General features: G+C 42.3%; 1 protein-coding gene across 2 annotated transcripts in view; it reads left to right on the forward strand.

The window, feature by feature from the left end:
- Positions 1-13,888, forward strand: part of COL8A2 (collagen type VIII alpha 2 chain) — a 174,884-nt gene that overhangs the window by 134,769 nt on the left and 26,227 nt on the right. For both annotated transcript variants that reach the window (XM_083173516.1, XM_083173515.1), the window contains one exon: positions 3,353-3,527. In XM_083173516.1, the coding sequence (XP_083029642.1) occupies positions 3,365-3,527 (163 nt within the window). In that variant the 5' untranslated portion in view covers positions 3,353-3,364. The remainder of the gene's footprint in view (positions 1-3,352; positions 3,528-13,888) is intronic.

A 13,888-nucleotide genomic window follows, 5' to 3' on the forward strand; every position in this document is an offset into this window, starting at 1 on the left:
AGTGACAGGAGGGGGGGAGAGATGGAGGGGGTTACAACTCAGTGGTGGGTTTTGCTAGGGCAGGACAAACCTGGTTGTCCTGCCCCAGCAAAGCCCACCACTCAAGGGGTCAAAGGAGACATTACGGTGTATAGTGTATGGGTTCTGCCTGCCTACATGGCATTGCCATCACCTCCTCCACTGCTCATAGGCCCTTGAACATTTTCAGATCCAGACCTATGCAACCCTTAATCCGACACTGCTTCTTCATAATTACCCCTACCATTGGTCCACATTGCTGCCCAAATGATTAAACTTGGATTAAACTTGGATTGGGGTAGAGCAGGGGGTTCTAAATTATGTTTGCACCTTGGACCACAAGTTCCACCACTGACCCCTGCAGTAAGGGACAGAACAGCTGCAAACTGGTTCCACTTGGCCTACACTGCAGCAAGAAATGGTGTACCCACTTCTGCTGGACCATGAGATGGTACTCCCAGTGAACGCTGATTCTGTATGTTGTAGGCAGCTGAATCTTGTGAGTCTGATCTGCCAGACAGCATAGTTGGAGCCCTGCTAATTCAGTGCAGGCTTTGGTCTCTGTAGAGCAGCTGAGAGTGCTGAAAGGGGGGCACCAAACTCCAACTTTTATTTTTACTGTGGTATTTGTAAAAGTACATACACATACAGGGACTACCAATTCTGCTGGTATTCGAGCAATTGCCATCTTGGCTTCCCATACTATACAAACCTTTGCCAGATGTAATATTTAAATCACTGTTCATGTTCTTTAAAAACTTAAAAACACACACTGATATGTCCACCTCCGCCCAGCTGTGCTGCATAGGCATTTCATCAAGTCTAGGTTTTTTTCCAAAACTAAAGAAGAATTTAGGAGCTTTATGCTAGCAGTAATGTAATTTATAAAATAAAGACATTTTTTTAATGTCTAAGTTTAGAGTTAGATAGCAAAATTCATCATAGCTATCATACTAAATGGTACAGTAGATTAGGAATGGGCAGCCAGTGCCTATGTTTATTGTGTTGAACTACAACTCTCAGAATGCTTTATAAATTTTCCATAATCTTAAGGACTTATCCAGTTATTTCACATTAAATGGCTGCCAAAAGCCGGCCATTTACTTAATGAACGTCCATCAGATCAGCCAATAAAATTACTGAACTGAGAGATTATTGTTCACTGTATGGATAATTGTGACAAAGGCAAGGGGTTCGATTGATTGGTCTGATTACCAAACATGTCCAATCTATCTGTCTATTATTCCACCTACTCCATATCTTTATCTTGTATTGTATCGATGCCCCCAATAAATGTGCTGATGTACTGTACACCAATCTTGTCCTTCAGACTGTCTGAACTGTCATGCTATCAGTGGCCAGCTTAATCCTCTTTGACACAATAATTATATTACCTCATGAAGGGAATGCCACATTTTAACAGAAGTCTGCAATGTGTTCCCTACTACTGGGGTACTGTGGATACAGCTTGCAAAAGTTTTTAAAATGTTTATTGTATGTAGTGAAGTTAGGAGAGTAAATTCCTCTTGTGCAAAACAACAGTTTGAGGCAATAGGGGTATCTAATGAGGTTTGATGAAACATCAGTGATTCACCGATATTTTTATACGGCGCATTGAATTAGTTCCCCGTAAACCAGAGGGGTATGTAAAATTGTAGGCTGTAAGTATGCGTGCGCAGAAGGTGTGCTCTCCAGAAAAGGGATGTTGCCACTCAAAAAAGAACGTGTCCTTAAGTGTAATGTACCACACAACCCTTATACACATTATGCACCACAATAGTGGATCTCTTATACTATCTAGCACTAGTGCCCCTTACATATTATGACACACAGAATTAGCCAAAATTCACAATATGTCACACAATAGGATCCAAGTACACATTATGCCACCTGGAATGAGCCAAAATTCACAATATTCCACACAGTATGATCCAAGTTCACACGGAATGAGGAAAATTTTATTGGCAGAGAGATTGGCAGTAGGGACAGGGAAAGTGACAGCAGGGACATAGGGACAGAGAGAATGACAGCAAAGACAGTGTGGGTGACATCAGGGACATAGTGACAGAATGAGTGACAGCAGGGACATTGAGAGTGACAGCAGGGATATAGGGACAGAGAGTGAAAGCAGGGACAAAAAGCTACAATGTCAACTCCTTCCATCCTGCGCAGGAAGTTCTCTGTGTTGTGATGTCTGTTCACTTCTTCCATCTTACCCATGAAGTTCTTTGAGGGTGCTGGGGGGTTCGTGGAGTGTTATGACGCGAAGCATGCCGTACCTGCAATGCACCTCTGGGAATGCTTGTGTGGGGTCCAGGGGGAGGGGGGCTGAATGAGTGGCCCGAGCCCTTCTCTCTCTGTCAGTCAGGGACGACTGTACCGACAGTACCCTCTGATGGCGGCCCTGCCCATAGCGACGCCAATGCACAATCCCACGCATTGCCATCGCCTGACAAGATTTTGACTACATGCAGTCAAAATCTAGTCATATTGTTAGTGAACACTGGCCCGTACAGATCGCACAGCACACATTGCTGTTGCATTGCATGTACTGAGCGATCTGTATATGTTAGTATGACAGGAAAGGCTGTACCTCACATGCCTCACCCCACCGCACACGCCACTGCGTAGCCCTAATGACAATTGTAGCTTAATACTTATTTTTGATATTGACATCTGTCAACATTCGAAACGTGTCTGAGTGACATCATAGTTTTGTTAATTTCAGCAATGTGTGGAGCGTTTATTTTCCAGCACATTTTTTCATACCAAACACCCGGGTCACATCTAGTATGGTAAAAGGTGTAGTTATATATCTGGTCCAGGTTTGCCTTTTGGTTTTTTTACGAAATAAAAAAGATGTTTTAGCTATTCATTGTGATGACTCGGTGAAGTGCCACCATTGTTCAGCCAAAGAAACCTTTATATGAGTGGATGCAGTTTCTGACATGTAAGCATACATTCTATGTTTGCACGAGTGAGGTGAGATTATCCTATCCATACAGTACTATACCATTGTAGATATTTTTCCATATACGAAGAATTCTGGAATCAACTGGAAAAAAAGATTTGGAGAAATCACACTCTATCTGGACATTTCAATAGCACATGCGAGACTATTCTTTCCTATTCTAAACATGTCAACACCCTTAATGTAGAAATTCCGACCATGTCAAAATGCTGGTGTCAACAGTTTGTTACCAACATTCTGAAAGTCACCAAGACTAGAACCAATTATTCTACCTGTTCATATAGAGTCAATTTCTTATAGGAAGTTTAATGTTCCTTATCTCACCATAAATAATTTCCTAACTCTTATTTAAACCCTTTATAGAGTGAAGTCAAGATGTCCCTCGGATGTGGCACTTTATTCCTTTTGGTGGCTGTCGTGGGATCTGTGTCTGCAGGTGGACCAGCAGGTGGAGGATACCCTCAAATGAAATATATGAATCCAATGATGAAAGGTCCTCTGGGCCCGCCCTTCAGAGAGGGAAAGGGGCAATATTTTGGTAAGATTCACCTCTTGGATGGAAATAGGCAATTATGTAATAGAAGCCACTCTTTTTTATATTATTATTATTATTATTATTATTATTATTATTATTATTATTATTATTATCCTATATATGTATAGTGTCCCACATTTGGTCTGCTGCTCTGTACAAAGGTCAAGACAGGACACTAACACAGTACATTAACCAGTACAGTAGGCAATTAACAAATAACACTACATCTCTCAACACAGCTACTGATGCAAGTTGTGCAAAATAAATACTTGTTACAAGCTGAAACTTGTACCCATAGGGTAGGTTGCAACTTGCAGGTTTACAGCTACTACAAGTGATACAAAGGAAAGGCAAAGGAGGTGGATGAGTCTAGCTGGTGAGTAAAAGTAGTAGATTATAAGACAGGATGGTTCTGCCCATAAGGGCTTACATGCTAAAGTACTCTCTATGGATAGGATGTACTAAAGACAAAATGTGGAAAAAATGCAGAAGCTAGCATTACCAAACAGCAGGACCTTAAGGCGGAGTGTATGGGTAGGTCCTACAAGCCTTATCTGCCCTCACCTGCTTGTTGTCCCCTCCTCCAGCTTATGGCTCCTGCACTGTGTGGGGAGAGACGCAGTACCTTCTCCCCTGGTGCTGTGGCAGCAGTACCCCATTAGTCATGATGGTGATTAGTTATGACCACTAGATGGCGCTCATGCTGTCATAACTAATGGTGTGGGGTGGTCTGAATTGAAGCTCAAGGTGGAATCGACAATCTATTTCTGTATTCTGAGCCTGATTCAGAATTGATTGCTGGTGTGCGAATGTCCAATCTGTTCGATTATCGAATGACTGCACATGTCTACTGATCATAGCGTGCATGTGTGAGCCACAATAGCGAAAGAAATAGCAAATGTATCTGATTGTAATCCCCTCAAAATTTGACATTTGGGGGTGAAAAACAGACGATTTTTGGGAATGTCCGAAAAAATTCAAGTGTATCCAGGCATTTTAAGGGCGGGTGTGTGACACCAGCGCTGGCCTCGATCAGCCTGTCTCTGTCACACAGTTGTGGAAGAGTCATATTTACTCACATTTGCACAGGTTTTCTTTCTGCCTGGGTGGCAGCTAACCACTCACAGTCTTTTGCAACTTTGCCCTCTGTCTGGAGAGGGATCCAACAGGATTCCTCCCAGCACTAGCAATGAGGGACTCCTGGGTCCTAAACCTGGAAGTCAAGTGATCGCAAAGGAGAACTTATATGGGGAGAACTTTCCTTTACAATACTAATTGCACTTATTAGTACATACCAGAAATGTATGTATACAATAAGTGGTGGCATACAATGCTTAGTACATCTTGTCCTATATCTTTTTACAACCTAATTTTAACTCTGACTTTGTAAGACCATGTAAGAGTTGTGGGATGCACTGTAAAAAGGGTTTTACAGATTTTAAGAAAAGTCACCAAACAAAACGGCGCATACTCAGGCCTTGACACTAGAGGGCAACAAACTGTCAAAACTAGAATCCAAAAACCTACAGTGTGCATAGTACTGCTACTTGTTCATGTCAATATCTGTGCTTTGGTATACCTTTTTCAAAGGAGATACTGTACATCCACATTATGTTGTATTACAGTCTTATTTTAAAATACCCTCTTTAGATGTGGTATTTTGTGCTTGATTTGTCTACATATATGAGTGACAAACATTTCACGTTATACTTGTTGGAAACATTAGGCATTATTCCAATGTGATCATTTTGTTTGAAATTCCGCCCTTTCCACATCCCACAGGACACAGGGTGCCTATAAAACAGACAACCAGAAAGTGTTATAGCAAGAGGGTTGTGGATAAATAGAGGTATACAGTATTATATTGCTTTTAAAGAGCTATTGCAAATAGCATGTCTCTGTTGCAATATTTATTTCTTTATTAACATATTAACATATATATGGGGACATATTCGCTATATAAACACTTCACAGACAGCACTGATTAATGCACTGATTGTTCACTGTATTAATGTACCAAATGATCTTGCAGCCCTTAATGCTAGAGTTTGAGGTGTGTCCAGTTCCATATTAAGGGGCTCATGGAGTGTTATCTGGATGTGGCCAGAGTCATTTGAGTGTATATACACCCTAAACTTTAGACTCCGCTATCTTTCTAAGGGCGGAAGTATAGTTTCCCTGTCCTGTGAGTTTGGCAGCCATCTAGTCTATTCTGTACTCATACTTACCTACTCTCTCGGAGGCTCAGCTGGTGCTGACCCCCAGAAAGATCAGCAAGTATCCCGAATATGGCTTCCCCCACCCAGTGGCGGAGCTTGTGGGTTGTGGGCCCGGGTGCAAGAATATAATTTAGGCCTCCTTCTTCCACCCCAACCCAAGTTCACAATATGCAACATGGTAGTGGGTGACAAGTCCAAACATAATGTCCTGTACCCTGATGGAGGTAGGAATACATTGGCCCCTGCTCTGTCTTTGACAGGACCCCCAACCCCTTGGCTTTCCTCAGTTTGGCACTTGGTCACACATACTCTGTCAGTGCCAGTTACACCGGTTGTGAGCTGCCTTTAATTCACAGACAGGGGTGAGTCAGAAATAATGTACAGCTGTCTGGTAATAGAGGCAGCATGTGACTGTTACTGTCAGTGCTCAAAGGTGGCAGGAAACTGCTATTAATCCAGAACACAAGGTCATCCCTGCCTCTCTAAGGTAAGGTCCCGAACCCTCAGGCAGTGGGGAGCACCCTGCTCTCTGCAATGGGCCATTCATTCAACATTGCTCAGAATGGTCTGGGGAAGGCCAGGGGAAAACTCAATGCTGGTTTGGGCAGTACTGAGACCCTTAGTTTTCAGCCCAGGTGCAATGCATCTACTGCACCAATGGTAGTTCCGCCTCTGCCCCGCCAGTTACCCCAACGATGATGCAAATATTGCTGAACTGTGTCATTATAGCCAAGCTCCCTGCTCTAAGGTGGCAGAAATATCTGGATCATATAGCAGGTGGCATGGCCATGATGACATGATCACTGAAACCATGAACCAGCATAATTTGTCTTGCCATTCCACTGCCCCATATGACTCTGCCCCTACCTGCCCTCCACTGCTCCGTGGTATGCTGACCTGGCTTCCTGGAATGGGCAGCCAAAATGTCGGCAACACTGCTTATACTACAGAATTCCCTGTTACCTCTGTGGAAAATGCTGCACAGCAAGCCCCGGTCAAATATCACCCGTGTCTGTCAGTTTCTAAATATTTAGGTGTCTTTACCTGCAGCAGTTTCTGTTTCCATTGCATGGCCACTGCAATCTGTAATACACAAAGTCAGTATCTAGAGGACTCATTCACACCCTTGTCAGTGTGGCATGGTGACTGTCTGCATTCCATATCATAAAACTCTTTATGAATCAATGATCCTGGTGGTGCCAATGTGTCCAATTCTCAGCTAAAGTGTCACTTCTCATGGACACCCCAAATTCCTTATTAAAGCAATTTGGAGCCAAAATATGCAACCTCCATCATGCACGGCCATGTTGGTGCATCTTTCCTCCCTGGCATCCTCCATTATTGGATGCAGAGTACACAATGACCACCACTACCATAGAGGAGCAAATGGCCACTAACCACCAGGGTGTATTGTCAACTTAGAGTCTATGCACTGCAACACCCAACAATACCCTCACGTTCCAGGCTGCATCCGATACCTAGTCACAGCTGTTTACCCCTGTGTCTATGTGCTTTTTTCTACTTTGCTCAATAAACCTAACACCTGGCTACGCTGTAACACATGTGGACTAGCTGCCACCAGCATCAATTTGCTACAAAACATGCGTAACGCCTGTACACCTAGGGTCCAGGTACTGCTATTTGTCTATTATTCTACTACTGTTCCAGCCCGGTTCTACCTATAGATAAAATAATGAATAGCTGCATCTGACCTGTTCCTTTATCTGGCCAATATCCTGCTGCAGGCAGTCATATCATCCAGAAGCATATGATGCATTTGTTTTGATCTTTGACTTTATCTATAAATTAGGACAAGATGAAATCAGATTAAACTATCGTAATTCATCCCCTCCCGGCCCCCTTACAGTTCTACTGTGCATCAGTGGAGTATATCATAGAATAGAATAGAATCAACTTTATTGGCCATGTGTGCTTGCGTATACTAGAATTTTTCTTGTGGATTTACAGGGCAGCATAAGCAGGGATGGGGGGGGGGGGGGTAAAGGCGTTACATACATTACATTGAGACATTACATGCGGGGACCACATGCCCGCCGAGCAGCTCAGTCCCTAGGCAGCCATCGGCGGTGCCACTGGTCGCCGCAGCCACCATGGGATATATGTTGGTGATGAGATACTGCTGCTGCTGCATAACCCAACTGAAATAGGGAGATTGTTTTTAGATGCCAATAAAAGAATCAAAATATAATTTCACTCATATTATTGACAACTCCTTCATCCTTCATGAATTACATCCCCCACATAACATGGAATCTATAAAACATCAAATAAGGATTCCTAGGTATCGCTACCAGATACAGATGGCAGCTGTAATGAATTGACCAATCGTTTCAGTTTTTTTTTTTTTTTTTTTTTTTTTAATCTATCAAATAGCATTTTAAATGCATAGAGAAAAAAAAATCATATTTACTAACAGGCTACGTAGTAACATGGGACAAATGTACATTACCCTCCCAACTATAGGTTCCCGCAAATAGGGATCCTTGAGAGCTGTATGTTTGTGTGCCCAAGAAAAGGGCATGGCCTATGATGGGAGGGGTGTGAGCTGCAGCTCCAGGTCTCCACATAAAAATAGGCCCAGCATCATGACAGAATGTTGATCACCAGACAGGCACCAGCTGGCCACATGGTTGGCCATAAATCATAAGTATTAAAATGCATTGATAATTTTCACCCAAAATGTGACATTTTTGTACTTATATTTAGTGAGACACCAGGCGTTATATTGTGTACTCCTGCAGAACACATGACACCAGCGTCTTAGTTTCCATGGCCATTATGCATGACAGTAAAGTGACTCAGATGTTCGATTATTGAAGGAACCAAGACCACCGCCCCATGTGTGCACAGTTACTGACATTAATGATCCTGCTAATCTAAATACAGCAGAACAGCAGAATTAAATTATAATTTCGCACACCAAACATATAGAATGCCAGCTGGGATTGCATTAGATCCACATCCGAATCAGACCTAGCGTTCACATATGCTCTGTTCACCCCTTATACTATTCTCCTGGACTTTTGAACAGAATCCAGCCCAGGATCATCAATAAATACTTATAATACATGTGTTTTTTCTGGAGAAACCACATCATTGGCAGAAATGCCTACAGCATCAATGAAATATGATTTTAAAAATATGAATATTTAACACAAATTGCTTACATTTCCTTTATTTTTCTTTTCTCAAAATGAAAAGGAAATTCCACCTTTTTCTGGCATCTGGTAAATGCTCCTAATCTGCAAATAATGGAGGGGAGTGGAATCCGAAAAATGAGAAAAACAACATTGTGAATTACTCACATTACCGCGTTTATATTATGTTACATTCCCATCGTGAGCCGCCTGTCCAAATGCTTCCAGGGTGAAGTATGACCATGTCTGTGTCTTTCGTACGTTCTGGATGGGAATGTAAAACAGCAGCCCATTCACAATGAAATTATATTTACCAATGAAATTCAAATCCATAACATATGTGAATGTGTGTAGCAATGTTTATTTGGAAAATAAATGGGAATTTCAAGTGGAGAGCGGTTGCTTTCCTTTTATGGAGATATAAAGTATGCTACAATCAAGGCTTTGTTTCTATGGGTAATTTCAATGTACAGAATAATGTCCTGTCTTAGCACCCTTTGGGGACCCATCCGTATAGCATGAAGTCTAATTTTAGGCCTTGGATCATGAGAGAGGCATTTCTCAAATAAGAAAAAATTGGGTTTGACGTAAATGTAAAAAGCTGTTGATTAATATATGTACTAAAATATTTTGACACCATTAGTGGTAACATTTCCATTCTTTATTAGGTATACATTGGGACATATTGTAAACCTGTCAGGGAGGAAACCAAACCAGAAAGCATTCGCGAGAATTATTACATAACATGTTTTTTACTACTGTATGTATAATTATTAGAAGTTAATTTAGGAATAACTTATACAGTTTTGGGCAGCTATTGTTCAAGTGGCTTCTATCTTGTATTTGCTCTTGGGGCCGATTCTGGTTCACACGTAGTGAAGTAAATTCAGCCCCTGCCCTGATGGTCATGGTTTGCGTTTGCACATTTCTGCGGATGTGCAAACTCTGACTAAGGGCCAGATGTATCAAGCTTCAAAAAGTGAAAAAATGGAGAGAGAAAAACAACCAGCCAATCTGCTCCTACCTGGCATTTTTCAAACCAAGACTGTAACAAAGCAGTTAGAAGCTGGTTGTTTATCACACTCCATTTTATCACTTTTGAAGCTTGATACATTTGGCCCTAAGAACGGCCGTGGCGAGTTGCTCACTCACCGGGAAGTTCGCAATGGGGAGGGAGGGACAGGGGCAGTGGTGGTTCTGGGCCATGGGAACGCCCAGCATTGCAGGGGCATCCCTGTAAAAACACTGGATGTTCCCAAGGGGGCGTGAATGGGACGATGCCTGCCAGGGGCGGGCAGCTGACATCACATGATGTCAGCCACCGCTTGTCTTCGTCGCGGTGGCTGCAACTATAATCAGTTTCAACTGACTTATATTTGCGAAAGCCGGAGAAACCATTTGATGGTTGCCGACCATCTAATTATTTCTCCTGCTGCAGGCACATGCGAGGGGATGTGTCTTTGTAACACATCCCCTCACATGGTTGCGAGGGGATATATACGATGGCGTGCGTGTGGGGGGGGTGGGGGTTTTCGCTGGGGCGGCAGGCAGTGGCGTAACTAGATACATGTGGGCCCCATAGCAAAAGTTTGTTAGGGCCCCTATTCATCAACTAATGCTGAAAAAAGTATATAGCACATGAGACTTTGACAGGCAAAGTGGGCCCCTCTCAGCTCTGGGCCCCATAGCAGCTGCACCCCCTGCACCTATGGTAGTTACATCCTTAGCGGCAGGGTAGCGTCACAAGGACTTGGTAAGCTGCGAGCTTTGCAGCTTACCCAGTCAATCAGAATGACCCCCTTAGTGCCATTCTGACTAAACATGCTGCCATCAAAAATTCTCTGGCTAAGTAAAATGTGATTTTCTGAAATCTGGTGCCTGGAGGTAATGCCTCATCCGAACAATTCCTGACCCCTCGCACCCCTCCTTAATTACTTACTATCTCAGAGGACAGAGGAGTCTGCAGTTGAAGTGCAGGAGAGGGAGGCAAATGGGTGTGCAATGATTTTATAACACTGTGGGCAGTGCACAACCTAGACTAAGCACTGTAGCCTGGGCCCCCCAGGATTTTGCAGGTGTGTTTGTCACCACCCCACCCCCATTCCTGGAACCCAATATCAAATGTTTTTGTTGGCTCCAGCAGTTACACCACAGCATAAATCCTGTAATTCTCCTGAATACCTCAAATATACCAACTACCACCCTGTTGACTAGATTTTGATACTGCAAAACTAGCATTCTGCATTTCTGATATTTCATCTATTTTTAGTGTTCTAAAACTAAACCCCTCTTTCAAACCTGTAGATCATTCCTCAACCCGCCTAACCAAAACTATTTAACAAGTATTACTTCATTTAAGTATTAATTCATAAATTTGGCATACAATGGTATCCTTTTTCCTCGGCAACAACCTTCTCACTTCCTCTTGAGCACCCAGACGAACTGTCCCTTCATTAATCGAACAAATGAAAAGGGATTATTTCCACTTTTGTTCTCCCACTCTACAACTTATCAATTTGACTCTATCCCTCAGAAATCAGTTATTTGCGTCTCAAGCACTCCCCTCGCCCTTAATTAGTATCTGTAATCTCTTTCCGATGATTTTTCAAGCATGCAGAATTTACAAATGTGTCCCCATACAGAAAACATGGCAACTTAGAATTTCATATGCATATACAGCCGAGGTTTCTCACAGAATATAGGCATGCTGCAAATCATGACATTTGTCCTATTTGCACAACTTTGTGAACTAGATGCATTGTAATGGAAAAGTTGCAAGCAGAGTTACTCAGCAATACCGAGTCATGCCCTGGCATTTCACGACTAGAAGGGCTATTTAACATGTAAGGAGGTTAGATGTATGTGTATTCCTATTCTAGAAGGGAAAAAAAACTAAATAAAAGAACTAACCCCTAAAACTCTCCAATATTACTTCTCCATCTGTAAACCCACCTCACATGCTTCCTTATCTAATAGAACCCCAAAGATTGCACTAAATAAGATGGTCAATGATTTAATTACTGAGGCCATTACGTTAATCAAATGCTCCTGAGGAGTTATTTTACATTTTACACTGCTGAGCGCTCATTAAGGGTGTAGCTTCCATAGGTGCATGGAGTGTAGCTGCTATGGGGCCCACTGCTGATATGGGCCTACCTTCAAAGTAACATGTGCTACTGTATATACAAAGTAACATGTGCTATATACATTTTTCACCATTGGATGATACATAGGGGCCCTTAAAAACTTTTGCCATGGGGACGCGCATCGCTATGGGGCTTACACACACATCGATTTGTGCTTAATTTCTAAGCGTTCTAGTAAGATCACTTAGAAATGGGGCTTAAATCACCCTGTATGTATGCTCCATCGTTTCTCTTCCTGCTTATGTATCCACTTTACAAAACATTCATACATATTCAGCTGATTTAACACCATATTATTGTAATTGAAAGCGATATAGAAATACTGTCCACTATTACACTAAACATGCTTTCAACATGAAATTATCTACAGCATTTCATGAAAGGGTGTAGAAATATAAATGTGTAAATTTGACATTTCAGTTATATTCTTCCTAAAAATTGTCTATTATATTTCTCCAGGGTGTGGGTGAGATGACTGATCATACCTACAGTAGCTGTACACCTCCATTAGTTATGTTTCAGCATACCTGTAGAGTATGGGCACCCAATGTGCATACTGTAGTTTACTTACTACTGTGTTGCTGTGATCATTAATGGGAATTCCTCCAGGAAGCAGTTGCTTCTTCATTGCATACTTTTCTATTCAGTTCAGTATAGAGTAGGGAATTTAAAGAGCTTTAAAAAGTATCTTATTTTATTCTTCATGAAATATTACAGTCATGTTATTATGTGATGAGAAACATTTGTGTTGAGGGAATGAGGAGGGGGATTAGGTCTTAGGGTGTGGCAGAGTTTTCTCTAGACTGACCCCAAGGAAGTTAGAGGTGAGACCCTGAGGAAGTGAGATGGTCCACTACTGTATGTTATGAAAGATTTTTTTTTTTTGGGGGGGGGGATTAAGGGGGTAACCTTAATTAATAATCTTAAAGGATATTCAGTATTATTATGTTAAACGCTAAATGACAACAGGTCATATAAAAAATGATTGAAGCAAGGGGTATAAATAATCACTTTGCTTATATCATCCCTTTTAAGAGTGCAGTAATCGTACTTGCTTTGAGTTTGAATTAAGTCTAGTATGGAAATACATACAAATGACCGGCGTGGGTATGCCAGTGGTCAGAACATAACGCCGGCATTCTGATGCAAAGGATCCCTACAGGCAGAGCCGAATTTCCCATTAGGCACGTGAGGCACGTGCCTAGGGGCGGCACATGTTTGGGGGCGGCACTTGGATGCCTGTGATAGTACTGTCAGCCCAAAATGTACCAATATCTGCAAAATATCCACTATACTGTACTATATTCCATCTTAAATAGAGTGTAAATGGATAGGACATGCAGATACTGCCCCTGTAAGTTGTCCTACTTAGTAAATATGTATTCACAATAAAAGAACATGTCACAATTAGTGGCTTTTTTTATAAATCCATTATATCGGCTGTTATCAAATGAGGGCTTATAAGTAATCAATAAAAATAATACAATTAGGCGGGGGGGGGGGGGGTGTGAACACTATTGTTGTGCCTCGGGGAGCCCTCATCCCTAAATCCGCCCTGCCCACAGGGGATAAGTATATTTACCTTTTCCCTGCCCTCTGCTAACTCTCCCTCCCTGCAGGCTAAATCAATCCCCCCCCCGCAACACCAAATCCCATCCTTTTCTGCTAGTGCCGTACCCTAACCTTCGTTCCGCACTGCCTACACGTAAACCTTCTTCTCACACCCTACCTCCCCCGCAGCCTAACCATAACTCCCCCGCTAGTGCCATTTTATTCTTGTCTGCAGTCTTTACAGGCCCATAGGCGTGCGCAGCCCATTTTATTAGGGGGTGCACCGTCAA

Source organism: Crinia signifera, chromosome 2 (genome assembly GCF_055691185.1).
Source record: "Crinia signifera chromosome 2, ASM5569118v1, whole genome shotgun sequence".
Lineage (NCBI taxonomy): Eukaryota > Metazoa > Chordata > Amphibia > Anura > Myobatrachidae > Crinia > Crinia signifera.